At 42.7% G+C, this 20,319-nt stretch overlaps 1 protein-coding gene across 4 annotated transcripts in view; it reads left to right on the plus strand.

Moving 5' to 3' along the window:
* The window catches only part of FOCAD (focadhesin), a 407,831-nt gene that overhangs the window by 99,933 nt on the left and 287,579 nt on the right, over positions 1-20,319 (plus strand). For all 4 annotated transcript variants that reach the window (XM_075825910.1, XM_075825919.1, XM_075825901.1 and 1 more), the window contains one exon: positions 3,876-3,950. In XM_075825910.1, the coding sequence (XP_075682025.1) occupies positions 3,876-3,950 (75 nt within the window). The remainder of the gene's footprint in view (positions 1-3,875; positions 3,951-20,319) is intronic.

Below are 20,319 nucleotides of genomic sequence, written 5' to 3' on the forward strand. Positions count from 1 at the left end.
TACATCAGGGTGTATGTAAGCTGCGCGGAGTACACCAGGCTATATGTAAGCTGCGCGGAGTACACCAGGCTATATGTAAGCTGCGCGGAGTACACCAGGCTATATGTAAGCTGCGCGGAGTACACCAGGCTATATGTAAGCTGCGCGGAGTACACCAGGCTATATGTAAGCTGCGCGGAGTACACCAGGCTATATGTAAGCTGCGCGGAGTACACCAGGCTATATGTAAGCTGCGCGGAGTACACCAGGCTATATGTAAGCTGGGCGGAGTACACCAGGCTATATGTAAGCTGGGCGGAGTACACCAGGCTATATGTAAGCTGGGCGGAGTACACCAGGCTATATGTAAGCTGGGCGGAGTACACCAGGCTATATGTAAGCTGGGCGGAGTACACCAGGCTATATGTAAGCTGGGCGGAGTACACCAGGCTATATGTAAGCTGGGCGGAGTACACCAGGCTATATGTAAGCTGGGCGGAGTACACCAGGCTATATGTAAGCTGGGCGGAGTACACCAGGCTATATGTAAGCTGGGCGGAGTACACCAGGCTATATGTAAGCTGGGCGGAGTACACCAGGGTATATGTAAGCTGGGCGGAGTACACCAGGGTATATGTAAACTGGGCGGAGTACATCAGGTCATAATAGGATGATGTGATAATGGGGAGAATGAATAATCCATGGATTGGTGTGGTACGCTTTGAAGCTATCCTTTATACACAGGCCGGGTTTATTGGGTATTATACAAAACATCTGCGCTCCAGTGTTGCCTTATATTTGACTTCTTCACTAGCCCTATAAGCCGCACAAGGCCCTACAGTTTCCTCATCTCCGCTGCATCTACAGGGTCCACCTGACGGAGCTGTGTGAGGGCGCGTTTTTTGTGGAACGAGCTGTAATTTTTATTGGTTTCATTTTGGGGTAAATGCAAATTTTTTTTTTTTTTTTTTTTATATATCACTATTTATTCCATTTTTTGGGAGATGAGGAAACCAAAAAACAGCCATTCCAGCACGTTTCTTTTTTTTTTTTTACAGTGTTCACCGTGCAGTATAAACGACATGTTAACTTTACTCTGCGGGTCGATACGATTACAGCGACACCAAATTTATACCATTTTTTTATGTTTCACTACGTTCCCACAATAAAAATACTCTTTTCTAAAAAAAAAACCACATGTTTTAGTGTTGCCATTTTCTGACAGCCATAACTTTTTTTATTTTGTAGTTGATATCGCTGCGGAACGGCTTGTTTTATGCGTGACGAACTGTAGTTTCTATTGGTACCATTTTGCGTTACTTGCAACTTTTTGATCACTTTTTATTACATTTTTTTTGAGACAAGATGACCAAAAAAAAAAAATGCTGTCATTGTTTTTTATTCAAAAAATTTACGGTGTTCACCGTGCGGTAAAAATAATGTGATATTTTTATAGATCAGGCCGTTCCGAACGCGGCCATACCTATTATGTATCGTTTTTTTTTCATATTTTCATTTTTTTTCTAATAATAAAGGAGTTGATTAGGGAAAAAGGACAAGTGTTGTTTTTATTATTTATTAACTTTTATTTATTTTTCTTTCACATTTTTTTTTTTTACATTTTTTACTTTTTCTTTTACACTGACCTGGGGACTTGAAGATCTGGTCTTCTGATCCCCGGTACGATGCACTGCACTACTTATGTAGTGCAGTGCATCGTAACTGTCATTTTTCATTTGACAGTTAGCGTATTAGGTCATGCCTCGGGCAGGACCTAATAGGCTACCGTACCTGGGCAACCAGGAAGCCTAGTAACGGCTTCCTGGTTGCCATAGCAACAATCGCCACCCGCGATCCATCGCGGGGGGTACAAAGGGAGCTCCCTCCATCTGTCAACCACTTCAATGCGGCGGACGTCATTGACAGCCGCATTGAAGGGGTTAAATGGCTGCGATCAGCGGTAACAGCCATCGCAGCGGCATGTCGGTTGTGTAGAACAGCTGACAGCCGCTGAAGATAAAGCGCGCACAGCTCCTGTGCTCGCTTTATCTGCAGGGCGTAACTGTATGCCTGTCTGCGGGAAATCACTGATTTCGGACGTACAGTCACGGCCAATCGCGGGAAGGGGTTAATGTCATAAGAAATTGATGGCCTATCCCCAGAATAAGCCGTTTTGCATCCGTTCTTTTACCGTTACGGGCCGTGTTTCCGTTAATGGCCGATTTTGACCCGTATGGATGGATGTTTTTTTTTTTTTTTTCCCCCTGTCCGTTTTAAAAACCGATGAATTTCACTTGTCAATTTTTGGGTTTGCCACCCACTGCCCTCTGTAGAGGATGCCACCCACTGCCCTCTGTAGAGGATGCCACCCACTGCCCTCTGTAGAGGATGCCACCCACTGCCCTCTGTAGAGGATGCCACCCACTGCCCCATGTAGATACTGCCACAGGCCTTCTCTAGGTGGTACCACACAGCCCCCTTGTACATGGCACCCCCCATAGATGGCAACACCCTTCCTGTAGATAGCGCCACTGTAGGGGACCGCTCCAGGAGATGTACCTGACTTCACTGTCCATATATAGACAGTAACTTCTACTGGAGCAGATTTACCAGCCACAGCTGTGTCAGGGACGGCTGTGACCAGGGATTCCGCTTCAGGAGACGTCACTGTCCATATATGGACAGTGAAGTCAGGTACTTCTCTGGAAGCGGAATCAGCGGCTTCAGCGTCGGCCGCTGTGGCCGGGTATTCCGCTTCATGAGACGTCCCTGACCTCACTTTCCATATATGGACAGTGATGTTAGGGACTTCTCCTGGACCAGAATTCCCGACCACAATTTCGGCAATGCTGTGGCCGGGTATTAAGGATTCCGCTCTTGCAGGGAGCAAAAAAATCTCCTCCTCCTCACATGCACTTCGCGCTGTGAGGAGGAGAAGAGCGCGAACGAGTGGCAAAAAGCACAGCCGTCAGTTGGAGCATATCCAAGTGACAGCCGTGTTTTACATGGATGCATAGACTTCTATGGGAGCCTTGCGGCCAGGAGAACGGCCCAAAATAGGGCATGTTCCATTTTTGACTGCCCAGTTTGCCGGGCCGTCAAAAAGTCAGCAGTGTGAATTGCCCCATTTGGAGTCTATTCTTCCTAGTGCGGCCGTGTGACGGCCGTTCAAAGAACAGCCTTCACACGGCTGAGAATCCCTATTGTGTGAATAGAGCTTAACCTTTTATCAGCTGCAGTCTTCTCATCCTCTAGCAGATTGACCCTTTACAAGCAGCTGTATTTTTTTTTTTCCAGAAGGGATAGGTACTTTTTAAGATTTAGATTATCACTCTATAGAAAAAAAAATTACTAGAAAAAATAAGTGTGAGCAGCCTTCTCTTCATACCTTGACCAGAGGGGAGAGCGATTACAATGAACTCCTTTAACTCTGGGGAGAATGTCATGTCATTATACAGTAAACCCAATGATCTGAATGGGCATTTCCCTGTGGTGGCGCAGCATGGAAATAAAACAGTCGATACAGCTGCGCTCTATTGAGTTGTTTGTTATTATGTGCTGCACCTGCGGGGTTATGTTGACTCTGTTGATTTTGATGTTCTACTTGAATATTTGGTCAATTTGTATTTATTCAATAAAAACAATTGAAACTTAAAACACCTACGTCTGGTCTCCCCAGATTACAGCTGATCGCTGGGGTCCCAGCAGAGGAACATTTTGTTATTGAATTATTGTCAAGGGATCCTTCTAAAAAGTAGGGATTGCCCAAAATGGAGGAAGGATACATAATGTGACAAAATGTACCTCTGTTGCTGGGGTGTGAATGCAGCCTAATGATGTTCATATGAATTCGTGTGTACAGTCCTCTATCATAATCTTAGTTGGATTTCTTACAGGCTGTTGCCCACTTGATTGCTTCCGTACTGAAAGAAAATGCTTCTTCTGGGATTATCAAACAGTCTTCAAATCAGGTAAAAGTAATGCTAAGATTTATACTATATGTTTTCATAATTGTTATTCTGAGAGAAAACGGTTGATGAGATATTGATACTTTCAACAACTACTATTCTTTTTAATGGAAAATTTATTTGCATTATTCTATGTAGTCTAACAACTTCTCTTTATTTGAGAGTCTGTGTCCCTGTGAAATGAATCACCTAAGGGCCTGTTTACATCAGCGTTCGGGTTCTGTCCAACCTTTCCATCGGAACCGATGAAGTGAAAGCCGAACTAAAGCTATTGCTTCTGTTTCAGTATGTTTCCATTTGTTATAGTCTCGTAAACTTAGTTTTCTTCACGGAAACAATATCGCAGTCGACAGCGCTATGGTTTCCGTGAAAAAAAAAAACCCCATAAAACTTAAGGGTATGGAAACAAACTGAAACTAAAGCATTCCCATTGAAATCAATGGTAATACAAACTGAAGCAATAGTTTCCGTTTATCGGTTCCTCCGACGGAACGGTTGAACGGAACCCGAACGCTGATGTGGACAGGCCCTAAGAGGTTGGTCTGGTTATCTAGCAATAAAGACAGAGGCCCATATTTATTAAGACTGGTGTACAGTCTTAAAGGAGATAGTTGGTGTTACTTGCACCAAATGTATTAAGATGTGCATGCCTCTTAATGAATTTTGCGCATTTTGTCAGAAAAACATATTTACTGCTATGGGAAAGTATAGATTTAATCAAAATTTGCACAATTTTCACGCTTCATATTTAATAAATTTGATCAAAACTTCATCTCTTTGCAAACCACATCCATATATATATTTTTAAAGGTAATTTTTATTGAGACCTCATAGCAAACTGCGGTACAAATACAAAAGTACAAAATAATGTTGCAAATAGTATAATGTATAAGGTCAATTAACAAAAAACATACGGATACATTTCTGCACATATCGATATGCATATACGGTACATTCGAGAACAAAAACAAAACCTTAACTAACAGCCTTTCTTTATCAGAATAAAATGTATAATAAAATCTGGTATGACCAGTTAATGGAAGTGTTTAGTGGAGGAATGGGGGGACTGCAGAGAGACGTCAGGAAATTGTAGGCCCAATCAACCTGAGCAATCTCAAGTTATGAGCTAGTATGAGGGTTGGATATCCAAGAGTTCCACTCTTTCAAAAATGTATCCGGGCGTCCACGTTCTTCATAAGGGAGTTTAAAAAGTGGCAATGCTCATTAATGTAGGAACCCTAGGATGTTTCCAATGCAGGGGTACAGTTGTTTTTTTTAGCATAGTACAATAGGAGTGTCATGTGAGATCTTACAGCGATAGTAGGTGTAGTTTCCTTTACCCATAATAAAAGACAAGTTCGGGGTTCAAGTGTACGAGGGAATCGTCTTTAAGCTCAAGAAGTTATGTTACCTTAGCCCAGAAACTAATCTTTTTTTTAACCCCTTAAGGACACAGCCTGTGTTCGCCTTATGGACAAGGCCATTTTGTTTCAACAATGATGCGTCCCTTTTATGTGGTAGTAACTTTTGGAATGCTTTCACCTATCCAAGCGATTCTGAGATTGTTTTCTCGTGACACATTGGACTTTACGTTAGTGGTAAAATTTGGTCGATACATTGTGTTTATTTGTAAAAAATACAACATTTAGAGAGAATTTTTAAAAATTAGCAATTTTCTAAATTTAAATGTATCTGCTTGTAAGACAGATAGTAATACCACAAAAAATAGTTACTAGTTCACATATCCCATATGTCTACTTTATGTTGGCATAGTTTTTTGAACATTTTTATTTTTCTAGGACGTTTTAAGGCTTAGAACTTTAGCAGCAATTCCTCACATTTTCAAGAAAATTTCAAAAGGCAATTTTTTTTTTAGGGACCCAGTTTAGTTCTAAAGTAGCTTTAAAGGCACTATATATTAGAAACTCCCCATAAATCACCCCATTTTAAAAATTGCACCCCTCCAAAGTATTAAAAACAGCTTTTAGAAAGTTTATTAACCCTTTAGGTACTTCCCATGAATTACAGCAAAGTGGAGGTGAAATTGACAAATTAAATTATTTTTTTGCAGAAAATCTGTTTTAATCCATTTTTTTTCTGTAACCAGAGAAACGCTACTCAATATTTATTGTCCAGGTTCTGCAGTTTTTAGAAATATCTCACATGTGGCCCTAGGGTGGTAATGGATTGAAACATAGGCCTCAGAAGCAAAGGAGCACTTAGTGGATTTTGGGGCCTCCTTTTTATTAGAATATATTTTAGGCACCATCAGGTTTGAAGAGGTCTTGTGGTGCCAAAACAGTGGAAACCCCCCAAAAGTGACCGTGTTTTGGAAACTACACCCTCAGGGAATTTATCTAGGGGTATAGTGAGCATTTTGACCCCACAGGTTTTTTGCAGAAATTATTGTCAGTAGGCCGTGAAAATTAAAATCTACTTTCTTTCAAAGAAAATGTAGGTTTAGAGAATTGTTTTTAATTTCCACAAGAACTAAAGGAGAAAAAACACCCCAACAGTTGTAGAGCAGTTTCTCCTGAGTAAAATTATATCCTATATATGGTCATAAGCGGCTTGTTTGGTCACACGGCGGGGCTCAGAAGGGAAAGCGCCATTTGACTTTTGGAGCTCAAATTTAGCTGGAATAGTTTGCGGAGGCCATGTCGCATTTGCAAAGCCCCTGAGTGGACAAAACAGTGGAAAACACTCTAAAGTGACCCCATTTAGGAAGCTACACCCCTCAAGGAACGTATCTAAGGGTATAGTTAGCGTTTTGACCCCACAGATTTTTTGCAGAAGTTATTGGAAGTAGGCCGTGAAAATGAAAATCTACATATTTTTTCAATAAAATGTAGGTTTAGCTAATTTTTTTTTTTTTCATCTCCACAAGGACTGAAGGAGAAAAGGCACCCCAACATTTATAAAGAAAATTCTCCTGAGCACAGCAATACCCCATATGTGGTTATAAACTGCTATTTGGACACACGGCAGGGCTTAGAAGGGAAGGAGTACTATTTGATGGTCAGATTTTGCTGGATTGGTTTGCGGCGCCATGTCTCATTTGCAAAGGCCCTGAGGGACCAAAACAGTGGAAACACCCCAAAAGTGACCCTATTTAGAAAACTAAACCCCTCAAGGAACTTCTCTCGGGGGTTTAATTATCATTTTGACCCCACAGGTTTTTTGTCTGAATTTATTTGAATTAGGCCGTATTTACTGGTATTTCAATATATAATGTGGGGGCATGTGTAAGTTATGAAAAGTAAATCCTAGTATAATAAAAGGGTACATAAATAATAAAATTAATAATTCATAGATGTATGATAAGCCTTGAAGCAATCCTTTATGCACAGGACAGATTTTTCGGGGCAGGTGTCACACTGATAAGTGGTGTCCCTTCTTATGGCCCTTTTGCTACACACACTGCACCTTTTTTGGGATCTTCCCTTCTTTGCAGTTTGGGGAACGATGCCGGCAAAGTGTTGCCCTGGTACAATACGGACGTCCTCGCTTTCAGCAGATGTGCTTGGGCCCTCCCCTGACTGGTTTTCAAACACAAGCACCTTGATAATCTCCTCTTGAAAATAAGGAATGACCCTGTCAGGCCTGCACATTTTGACCGCACGTAAGCGTTATACAATGCCATCTGTACCATGTGCACGGCCACCTTTTTGTACCACAACCTTGTTTTTCCTCATGGCACTATAGGGCTTCAGCACTTGATCTGAGAGATCACCCCCTCCCATGTACTTGTTATAGCCCACGATGCAATCTGGTTTGTGGGTCACTGTGGTGGTACCTCGTACAGGGACTGGGGTGCTGCCGTTCCCATGTATTGTGATCGAGAGAACGACATCCCTCTTGTCCTTATACTTGATGAACAACACGTTTTCTCTGCATAATGCCCTGCTCTCACCCCTTCTGACACGTTGGCCAAGCAGTGTTTTAGAGAGGCCTCTGTGGTTTTCGCACGCACTGTGGTGCATGCTGCAGTACTTCTGGTGGAGAGGCATTTAAATGGTTGGATGCTGGTGTAGAAGTTATCCATGTAAACGTGATAACCCTGGTCCAGCAGTGAGTGCACCAAATCCCACACTATTTTCCGACTAACTCCCAGGACGGCGGGGCATTCTGGGGGTTCAATCCTGGAGTCCTTCCCTTCATAAACCTGTAGGTGTACCCTGAGCTACTCTGCACAGTTTTAAAAATTTTATCCCATACCTTTCCCTCTTACTGGGCAGGTATTGGCGGAATTTTAGCCTACTCTTAAAATGTACAAGGGACTCGCTTACACACCCGAAAAAAAACATTGCAATATACTTATTGAAATTTGGTGCAGAAATGATTGACTGGCCTGATTTTTGAATAGGCGGTCATATGTGGGGTCATCACGGGGCGGGCACTGTGTAGTATTATTATTATTATTATTATTATGTAAACATTTAAGAATAGCTTCAAAGCGTGTAAATTAGGGTGTTGTAACTAACATCTGTGTTCCAGTGTTGCCTGATCTGTGGCATCTTTACTAGCCCCATATGCAGCACAAGGCCCCAAAATTTGAGCATCTCTGCTGCCTCTACAGGGGTCCACTTGAAGGGTCTAGCATATGATGACATGGGGTTCTGGGCAATAAATTGCTGGGCATATAAATTTGTCTGGGCCACTATTAAATTCACAAAATCCTCACTGCAAAAATCATTAAAAAAATATATTTCTGTGAGGCCTTCAGTCTCAAAATGAGTTGCTGAGCGCCCTGTGAATTCAGGGATTTGAGGCTCATAATTCTCAGGGGGTGGGTTCCACACCGGATCACTTATCCTGGGATTGCCTCAGCTGATGTCCTGGGTCGCCTTTGCGGGGGAGGACAAGATGTATGGAGCGAATTCCTATTCTCCCTCGCTGGTGGAATCCGTGTCAGAGGCCAGGATGGCGTATGCCGCCTCCTGCTGAATAGTCCCTTTGGGATGATTGGGGCATTTTTATTAGGGAGGGGGGGGGGGGGTGTAGTGCTTGAACATGTGTAATACTGACTTTATTTTTACACAGGGGGTTGGTGTGTTGTGCTTTTACACGTGTATTGCTGAATAAAAAAAAAAAGAAGAAAGAAAATAAAAGTCTAAAATTTACTGAACAAACTTCAGTAACCAAAAATTATAGCAATATAAAACTAAAGAATTTCCTGACTACCAGACACTAACTAGAATTTAGTATAAAAACTACTTCAGTAAATTTAGACTAAACTATAAAATTACCCTATGTTAAATTTAGTGAAGAACTTCAGTAAAAAAATTGAATGGCTGTCCCTAACTGACGCTAAATCTGGAATACTATATATTAACTAGTATAAAAATTATGCGCTAGTAAATTTGGACTAAAGCTACAGTAACCACTGACACTAAATGTAACACTATATTTTAGAAAAAAATCTGTAGTATAAGAAATATACTATAGTAAATTGACACTAACTTTAGAAAAATTGGATAGCTAAAACTACCTGAAATGCGATGTAATTTTTTTAATTATAAAACGGATACTAACCTATACGTCCGCTACTCTAACGCCCTACGTATGCAGGTACTAGCTACCCCTAAACTACCGCTACCCTAACGCCCTACCTATGCAGGTACTAGCTACACCTAACTATATTTTCTTAAACTTTTTTTGTAACTTTTTTCCATTTTTTTTTAAAATATATATATATATATATATATATATATATATATATATATATATATATATATATACATATATATATATATATACATACACCCATAAAAAAAAAACCTGCGTCAACAAATTACCACTGAGGCTGATTATAAACCGCACTTGGTTGTCGCAGGGCGCACACAAAAAGATGGTGCAGTAAAAATAGGCAAAAAAATAAACCTGCGCCAAAAAATGACCACAGATGCCGATTAGTGATGGTGGTCACTGATCAGCGCTCAAGGGTTGCAGAGCGCACACACGGAGATGGTGCTGGCAGAAAAATGGAAAAAAAGGCCCAAAAAAAAAACCTTGCGTCAAATTATCACTGAGGCTGATTATGGAGACTGCACTCAGTGGCCGCAGGATGCACACAAGAAAAAGGTGCAGTAAAAACTGGCCCAAAATAAAAAAAACTATGCCAGAAAATGAGCACAAATGCCGATCAGTGATGGCGGTCACTGATCAGCGCTCAGAGGCTGTAAGACACACGCACACACACGCGCACACACACACACACACACACACACACACACACACACACACACACACACACACACCACCCCCCTGATTCTGATCTGTGATGTCGGTCACTGATCAGTACTCAGTGGCCGCAGGGCACACACAGAGATGGTGCAAAACTGTAAAAAAAAAAAAGTGGGGGTTGGGGGGGCTGGAGCAGGGAAAGGGAAATTCAGTAAACACTAGTGCTGCTGCTAAAAAAAAAAAAGTACAAAAAAAAAAAAAAAATCTGGAGCAGTACACTTGATGATGATGATGATGATGATCACCAGAGTGAGTGATCACACAGCAAGATTCAGAAGAAAACGATTGCCGCACAGAAGGCCTCAGCAAGGGTAAGTATTCAGTTCACAGACTATCATGCCAGCTCTGCTCGCCGTTCCTAACTGGAATTAGTTGGGCAGAGCTGATGCAGGGTGTTTGAAACGCCCGCCATGGCTACGATTGGCCGGTCTATGCAGCCAGCTTTACTCTGTCACCATGTCTTTAGACACGGTGACCACTTAACGCTGCAACATACCCATATGTTGGATTGCGTTAAGGGGTTAAAGATAATTTTGTTAAGACCTCTACAAACAGCGGTACAAAATGTAAAGTTACAAAATAATGTTGCAAACGGCAAACAATACAGCAGTACCAAGTTTACAAGGTCAATTATTAACAAGAACATACGGATATATTTCTGCACCAGGGAAGCATGTAGTGCTCGAAAATTTCCTGGTAGACGGCTGCGTTGACTCTGGATTTGATATAACAGTGGACCAACACTGTTGCTCAGTGGTCCAAAGTCCTGTTTTCAGATGAAAGTAAATTTGGCATTTAATTTGGAAATCAATGTCCCAGAGTCTGGAGGAAGAGTGGAGAGGCATCAATCCAAGTTTCTTGCGGTGATGGTTTGGGGAGCCATGTCATCTGCTGGTGTTGGTCCACTGTGTTATATCAAGTCCAAAGTCAACGCAGCCGTCTACCAGGAAATGTTCGAGTTCTTCATGCTTCCCCCCTGCTGACAAGCTTTATGGAGATGCTGATTTCATTTTCCAGCAGGACTTGGCACCTGCCCACACTACCAAAAGTACCAATACCTGGTTTAATAACCACAGTATCACTGTGCTTGATTGGCCAGCAAACTCGCCTGACCTAAGCCCCATAGAGAATCTATGGGGTATTGCCAAGAGGAAGATGAGACACTAGACACAACAATTCAGACGAGCTGAAGGACTCTATCAAAGCAACCTGGGCTTCCATAACACCTCAGCAGTGCCACAGGCTGATCACCTTCATGCCACACCGCATTGATGCAGTATTAAAAATCTGTTTTGAAATTGGTCTTTTTTTCTAATTTTCTGAGACACTCAATTTTGGGTGTTCATTAAGTTACCATAATCATCAACGTTAAAAGAAAAAAATGCTGGAAATAGATCACTGTGTGTAATGAATCCACATAATATAAGTTTCCCTTTTTGAATTGAATTCCTGAAATTCAACTTTTTGATATTCTAATTCATTGAGAAGGACTAGTAGTTTTTTTTTGTTTTTTTTTTGTTAGCATAGAACAATAGGAGTGTCATGAGAGATCTAACAGCTATAGTAGGTATAAGGTCCTCTACCAATAATAAAAGACAAGTTCTGGGTTTAAGTATACTTTAAGCTCAAGAAATTCTATTACCTCAGCCCAGAAATTATTAATAAACAGACATTCCCAGAACATATGTAGGAAGGAGCCCTCCGCTCCGTGGCACCGTGGACAGGCGGGTAGGTGTACATCCCTATACAAATAATTTGGAAGGGCTGTAAAGAATTTGGTGGAAGAATTTTATCTGAAAAAGTCAGCCTCTTGTAGATATCAAGGGACCTGTTAGAGCAGATAGCATTTCCGTATGATCGTCTGTAGAGACAGACAAAAGTGTCTGAGACCAACGATCCAAGGCTCTATCAAGTTAATTAGAAGATACAGTTAACAACTGCCTATAAAGTTTGGATAATGGTTTAACTAACGTCTCCTGTGTCACCCAATTATCCACCGGGGATGTATAAAGTCTAACATAACCTGCAAATTACTACCAGAGGGCATGTCTAAGCTGGAAATAACTGAACCTAAGATGAGTCGGGATCTGATGTTTGGACTGAAGTTGTTCAAAAGTAGCTATTTTGGCTTCTATTACCACATCCTCCAAGGTCAATATACCCAGGGTTGCCCACTCACCAGGTTTAGGGAGGCCTTTTAACTGTGGCAAAAGCGGATTATACCAGAGTGGGGTCTTAGGTGGCCAGGACATCTCATGTGAGTTAAAGAGCAGCATTGATCTCTGCCAGACTTTCAGAGTAGTTTTCATTGGGATTGTGAGTATGTGTCCCGGAGGGTGAACCTTTATATAAAAAGAGTTCATCTGGGCTTTTTATGAACCAAGAAGTGAAGCTTCCAGCTCCGTACAGGTGTTAAAGTGCCTATGGGTAAACCACCACCACACGTAAACCAGTTGTCTATCAAGGAAGTAAAGGTGTAAGTTCGGGAGGGCAAGCCCACCCTGCTCAGTGGGTAATTGTAGTTTGCCCAAAGCGATTCTAGGAGTACCTCCTGCCCAAATAAAAGATCTAAGATCTTTATCAATATTCGAGTACAGGGATAGCGTTAACCATACTGGAGATTTATGAAAGAGGTACAAGAATCTAGGCCGTAACTTAATTGAAAAAAAATTAATTCTGCCTGTAACTGAAAGATGGAAACAACTTCCCCTCACAAAGTCTATTTGAAGACGTTGTACCGAAGGAGTGATTATTATCAGGTATAAAGGTGCAAATATCTGGGCTAATCACTATAGCAAGGTAAGTAATTTTACATGCCCATTGTAGTGGAGAAGGAAGTGCAGTTTCTGTAGCCGCATCGTCTATCGCCATTACCAAAGATTTTGACCAATTTACACGAAGGCCAGAAAAGTACGTAAATAAGTCAGAGATAATGTCGCCTGTAGGGATGGACTCTGATCATTCAGGAATAGTAGCGTATCATCCGCGTATATAGAGACTAGTTCCTCCTTTTCACCCATCTCAAAACCCTTTATATCAGGAGAGGCTCTTATAGCTAATGTTAATGGCTCAATGGTCAACACAGAGGGGAGGAGATGGTGGGCAACCTTGTCTAGTCCCTCGGGCAAGTGTGAATGAGGGGGAGATGTGACAATTGGTTTTAACACTCGTTAGGAGTATAATAACTGCACCCATCTGATAAACCTGGGTCCAAATTTACCTAGCACTGACAACAGATAAGACCACTCTACCGAGTCACACGCCTTCTCAAGGTACAAAGAGGCAACTATTCTGGAGCCACTCGATCCTACAGTAGCTGATATGTTAGTAAATGGCCTTCGAAGGTTAACATCAGTGGCCTTACCTGGCATGAAACCAGTTTGGTCTGGATGAATAAGATGAGAGATTTTTTGCAGACGCATTGCGAGTATTTTGGCTAATATTTTAATATCACAATTGAGAAGTGAAATAGGCCGGTATGAGCCACAATCTTCAGAATCTTTATAGGGCTTGGGGATCAGTACTATAAGAGCCTCTCTCATAGAAGGGGGTGTCACGATGCGGGGTGTGCACCCACTGGGCCGTAGCGGGCTGGCAGCTGGCCAAACAGGTAAAGTACAGAGTCTATAGTCCAGAGAGGATACGTGAGGCAATACAGACAGTAGCAAGGCAGGCTTGGCTGGGATCAGGCGGCAGGTAGACGTCAGGTGTGGCGTAGCAGAACAGGCGTGGAATGCAGCACAACACTGCAACAGCTCAGCACGGCACTAGATCTGGATAGTATAGGATACAGGAACAGGGAACACTTGGAAACTGGAAGATACTAGGGGACCATTAGCAAAACAAACTTTGGGTAACGAACAACGCTCGGGCAAAGAACAAGAGGGCAGAGCCCCTTTTATAGCCCAGAGCATTCTGGGCTAGATTGCAGACTTCCTGCAATTATGCATGCGCTGGCACTTTAAAACTGGGCGCGCGTGCCCTACGGAGACCGTCTCATTACCGGAAGTGAGTGCCGGTGCCTCACAGGAGGACGAGACTCCAAGGAACTCTGATGGCCACGACCGTCGAGGGGTAAGTCAGAATGACGGGCCGTGGCCATAGACGTTACAAGGGGAGGGTGTTGCCCCCCATTAAAAGATTGAAAAAGGTTAAGAAAATTAGGTGCAGTCATGCAATTTATACCACTCTGTGTAAACCATCTAGGCCCGGGGTTTTCCTATTCGGAAAGGATCTAATAGCCTCAGTAATTTCCTCTACAGTCAGGTCACCCTCCAGCAAATCAACAGCTTCCCTATGCAGAATGGAGAATACAATAGTTTTTAAATATGCCTCTAGGTCAGGTGGAGTAGTGAAGACCTTAGAGGAGTATAAGTCAGAGTAAAATTTAGCAAAGATGTCATGGCCAGGGGGTCACTAACAGGCCCTCAACTCCTTTGCAACACGGGCAGACAGGAGTAGGTATACGTCCCATTCTATATAATTTGGAAGGAGTGTAGTGAATTTGATGGAAAATTTTTAGTTGAATAAGTCGGTCTCTTGTAGATATCAAGGGACCTGTTCAAGCGGATAGCATTTATTTATGATCATCTGTAGATATAGAAGAAAGAGTCTGAGACCATCGGTCCAATGCTCTATCAAGTTTATTAGGAGATGGTTAATAGCTGTCTATAAAGTATGGATAATGGTTTAGCCAACGTCTCCTGCATCACCCAATCCTCCACCGGGGATGTACATAGTCTGACATTATATCCTGCAAATTGCGACCAAAGAGCGTGTCTAAGCTGGAAGTAACAGAACCTGAGATGAGTCGGGATCTGGTGTTTGGATCTATGTTGTGCAAAGTAGCTACTTTATCTTCCACCACCACATCCTCCAAGGTCAAAATACCCAGGGTTTCCCTCTTACTAGCCTTCGTAACTGTGGCAGAAGCGGGTTATACCAAAGTGGCGTCCTAGGTGACCAGGACGCCTCTTCTGATTTAAAGAGTAATAATAATCTCTGCCAGACCTTCAGAGTAGTCTGCTTTGGAACTGTAAGCGTGTGTCCTGTCTATAAATAGAGTTCACCAGGGCTTTATAGGAAACGAGAAGTGAATGATTGATGTCTCTGAGTAAACCACCACCGCATGTAAACCGGTTGGCTAGCAAGAAAGTAGTATTATAAATTCGGGCGGGTCAGTCCACCCTGCTAAGTGGGTAGTTGTAGTGTGCCTAGAGCGATTCTAGGAGTACCCCCTGCCCAAATATTAGTTCTAAGATGTTTTTCAATATTGAAGTACAGCGATAATGGCAACCATACTGCAGAATTGTGAAATAGGTACAAAAATCTAGCTAGGGACTTCATTTTAAACAAATTAATGCTGCTTGGAACTGTGAGAGGGAGGGGGGTTCCATCTATCAAAGTCCACCTCGAGACGCTGTATCAATAGAGTTTATATTATCTGGTATAAAACTATAAATATCAGCTAATTACTATGCCTAGATAGGTAATTTTGTCCAACCATTGCAGTGGAAAATTAAGTGCAACTTCCCTAGCCGCACGTCTATCGCTGTTACTAAAGATTTAGACCAATTCACGCCAAGTCCAGAGAAAGGCGTAAATAAATCAAACAGAGATAACATCGCCTGTAGAGATGGACCTGGATCATTGAGGAACAGTAGCGTATCATCCACCCAACTCCAAAACCCTTTATATTATTAGAGGCTCTTATAGCTAGTGCATTTGGCTCAATGGCCAATGCAAAAATGGAAGGGGATAGTGGGCAACCTTGTTCAGTCCGCTGGGCTGGTGTAAATGAGGGGGAGATGTGACAATTGGTTTTAATACTTGCTATAGGTTGGACGTATAATAACTGCACCCATCGGATAAATATGGGTCCAAATTTGCCTAGGACAGACCACAGATAAGACCACTCGACGGAGTCGAACGCTTTTTCAAGGTCTAAAGAGGCATCAATTCTGGATCTACCTGACCCTACAGTAGACAATATGTTAGTAAATAGCCTTCGAAGGTTCGCATCAGTGGCCTTCCCTGGCATGAAACCAGATTGGTCCGGATTAATAAGATGAGTAATTATTTCTTGAAGACACATCACCCAAATTTTGGCTAATATTTTAATATCCCAATTAAGGAGTGAAATTGTTCGGTATGAGACATTTTTTATGACCTTTGCGGGGCTTGGGGATCAGCACTATAAGAGCCTCTCTCATAGAAGGGGGTGGGGTGGTATTATTCCCAATGAAGGATTAAAAAAGATTAAGTAAATGAAGGGCAATCCGTTCAGCATGCAATTTATACATATTGATAATATATATGTGTATGTATAATACATATATTGTATCATGAGCCAGGGCTGTAACAACAACAGCCCTGGTCATGAATGCGGTTGTAAGTGAAGCAGGACAATTAGCATTGCCCTGCTTTGTTTGGAAACCATGGAGACAAGGGATAGTTATCCCCTGTCTCCATTTCAAGTCTCCCGCGCGCACGGACGGTCTCGTGCGGGTGCTCATGAGTCGGCTGGTGATACATTATCACCATGCCGACGCATGCTAGCCGGGGGCAAGCGCCACATCCCCCGCTGCGAGCGAACCGACAGGGTTAAATAGCCCTGTGTCGGTACGCTCAGGAGCCGAAGCTAGCTGGAGCTAGCAGAAGACGATCAGCTAAGAGCTGCCTGCCTCCCACACCACCACGACCCGGCTCACCTCTCTCTCCTCCAAAGACCTGGGCTTCTGCTTCTACTCCACCAAAGTCACGCTAAGTATCAAGTGTAGCAGCAGCTACACTTAACCCTGTCTCTCCCTGTCTCCTCCTGAGTTAACCCTTGCTTCCCTGAGTTAACACCTTGCTCTCCCTGAGTACTGTCCCAGAGTTAACCCTTGCTTCTCTGAGTAACCCTGTGTTCCCTAAGTTCACCCTTGCTGCCCTAAGTACCCTGCAGTGACCCTTGACCTGCACATCCCCAGGTACACAGAAACCCATTCCTTTTGTTCCTCCTTATCCCGTATTAACCCTTAGTGTATAGGGAAAGTTATATTAGGAGGGAGTGGGATAGTGAGCGTGTGAGAATCACAAGTAACTTATGTGTATTGTGTTGTAACGTAACTGTATTCATTTGTATGTTTAGGTAAGTGGGTGGCGGTATAATTAGGATTGTGATACCGTGTTTATACTGTACTGTGATTAGTTACTGTATTATATAGATATGAGTGATTACTGTATGTTAATAAATATTACCTTTTATTTACTATACGGTCTTATTCCCTTGAGTAGCCGCTAAAGCAATTAGATCGACGTTTGTATAAGGAAAAGGTAGGGGAACTAGGAATAACCCTAGTGTCCCTGTTTATAAAGGCGGTAGTAATAGTGGGTGTCACTAACCAGTGAATCCCGCTATTACCCCACCCCCTTTAACAGAAAGGAGCTAATAGCCTCTGTAATTTATCTAAAGTCAAATCCGCTTCCAGAATATTAATATTCTCTCTATCCAGGGTGTCATTGATGGCAAGGGGTCACAAACAAGCAACCCAGTACAAGAGGTGATTTCCGAAATGGGGTTTGGGGTGGTGTCCTCTCTCTAGCTAAGTAAGCCAGTAAAAGACCATTCTTCTTCCTGCTCAAAAATCCTCTGCTGGGGACATAAAGTTTTCTTGCTGGTGAGCTCAATCAATAAGAGGGTAGATTCACGTTGCTTTGCTGAGAAGGTAGTAAAGGCCGAAGAGTCTTTAGTCCTGAGATATATTACTCCTATGCTACAACCAATTCGGCCTCCAATACTGTATGTTGTTTAGCTAGTTCCCTTCTATGCGACAAGATTGCCTGTATAACCACACTTCTAATATATGCTTTGAAGGCGTCTTATACCAGATTGGTATCTCTCGAACCTGAATTAGTGTTCCAGAACCCTGTAATGTCTCTTTCTAAGGAGGATGCAACTTCAGCACAGGAGAGCCATAGGGGACTCAATCTCCAGATCTTACGTTTGGCAACTTCAGGGAATCCCAGAGTGACCTTAAGGGGCGAGTGGTCCGAGATTCCCCAAGGGAAGTATTTGTTCATCTACCACGTATACTAAAGAGGCACCATTTCCAAACGCCAAGTCAATTCAGGAAAAGGACCTATAGGCGGTTGAATGGCATGAGTAAGCTATCGAAATGAGGGTAGCGAGCCCGCCTAATTCCACGTAAATATATGTTGCAGCCCAGTTAGCCAGAGGGGAATCACAACCCGGGACTCACCCAGTCTATCTAATTCAGAGCACAGCAAAAGATTGAAGTACCTGAGGAGTAGAAGAGCAGCAGGACCAAACTCTGTTACCAGCATCATTATGTCAGAGAGTAATTGGACAGGGACCGGAGGAGGATTACAGACATTCAATATAATAAAGGATGTAAAGTGGATCTGGCACAGCAGAACAATGAATCTCCCCCTAGGATCTATCTTAGCAGATGTAACATCACATTGAATGGATTTGTGAGCAAGCAATGATACCCCACAGGAGTAACTGGAATAAGAGGCATGATAACTATGCTCGACCCACGGTCGCACCAGAGCTCGCAGTTTGGGACCCAGTAAATGAGTCTCTTGTAAAAGTATAATTTGCAGATTGTATGTTGGGAGAAAATTAAAAACTAAGGACCTTTTAAAGTTGTCATTAATTCCTCTCACATTCCAGGAGATAATTTTAAGATGGCGTACGGTCTCCATGAGTGATACGTAGGTCAATACAGTCCCGGAGGACAACAATATATAGAAGTTGCTCACCATACTGGGGGTTTCCAACTCCAGCACTCCCAGAGATCAGATCACCAGTCCACATGGTCAGATAATTTATACATATACAAGCAGATAAGTAGGAAAGGCAAAAACAAGTGAACCCAAACCCATCCTACTCATCCTTCCTGAATTCAAGACCGGCTTCATTCCCAATTTCAGCATGTATCAAAAAACAGAACTACAAGGTGTGCTTAAATGGTTAGTGAAATGGGGCAGCCCCCCCTTACCTAGTATGCAGCAAGGATTCTTAAATGAAACTGATAGGCTCAATAGAACTATAACATGGAAGACAAGAGTGTTACGGTAATCTATCCAAGTCCTGGTATATCTCCTAACACCTATTATGACTGAAGACATCCGCAAGGAAGATCAAAATCTTTACATTGTAGCAAAGTTAGGATAACGTTCCATGGTGTAGAGGAATTTCCCTCCTGTTATATTTCCTTACAGCATAGGGAGATATGGTAGCACAGGTGTAAAGAGATTAGAGTCCATGACGTTCTAACCAAGTAAAGACGTCTTCCGACTTGCCGAGGAATATTGCAGTGCTGTTGCGCACCAATCTGAGTTTAGCGGGGTATGCCATAGAATAGGCTATTTGTTTCTCCCACAAATGTTTCTTGGTCTCCGTAAATCGCTGCCTCTGGTTTTGTACCTCCAACAATAGTCTGGAAAGACTCTTACATCTTGTTTGGTGTGTTTCAAAGGGCCCTGCTTCCTTACGAGTTCCAGCAATTTTATCTCTGTCCTTGAAATTCATAAACTTTGCAATGAAAGTACGTGGCGGCGCCCCAGGTGGAGGAGCTCTAGTCTGCATCCGATGTGCACGCTCCACACAGCACATAGGAGAAAAGGCAGTATCCCCAAATTTTCCAAGAACATAGTAGGGTGTGGCTTTTCCACACTTTCAGGCAGGCGGATGAAGCGGGTGTTACATCTACGCAAGCTGTTCTCCATGTCATACATTTTTAGCCCGCCCTGTAGACTGTTGCGTTTCTAGAGTGTTGACCCTTGATCTCAGTGGAGTCACTACATCTTCCAAGTCAGAAATACGCCTCTCGGACTCTTTCGCATAGTGTATGAACATCCGTTCTGAGAGCACCAAAGTCCGTCTTCAGTTAGAACCGTACAAGATTCCGTAATAGCCTTCAGCACGATCTAACGTGGACCGTTCAGGAGGGAAGTCGACCGGAGTGAAAGGAGAGGCGGAGGCCCCAGAATGCCATAGTATGTGTGGCCCAGATACAGGACAAGTGGATTTGTCCATCTTGTCCGTAATTTTTGATTGCTTGGAGAGGGCCATTATAGAAGTACCCTGAGTAGAAGGATGATGCATGAACGAAGA

The sequence above is a fragment of the Rhinoderma darwinii genome, chromosome 1 (assembly GCF_050947455.1).
Source record: "Rhinoderma darwinii isolate aRhiDar2 chromosome 1, aRhiDar2.hap1, whole genome shotgun sequence".
Lineage (NCBI taxonomy): Eukaryota > Metazoa > Chordata > Amphibia > Anura > Rhinodermatidae > Rhinoderma > Rhinoderma darwinii.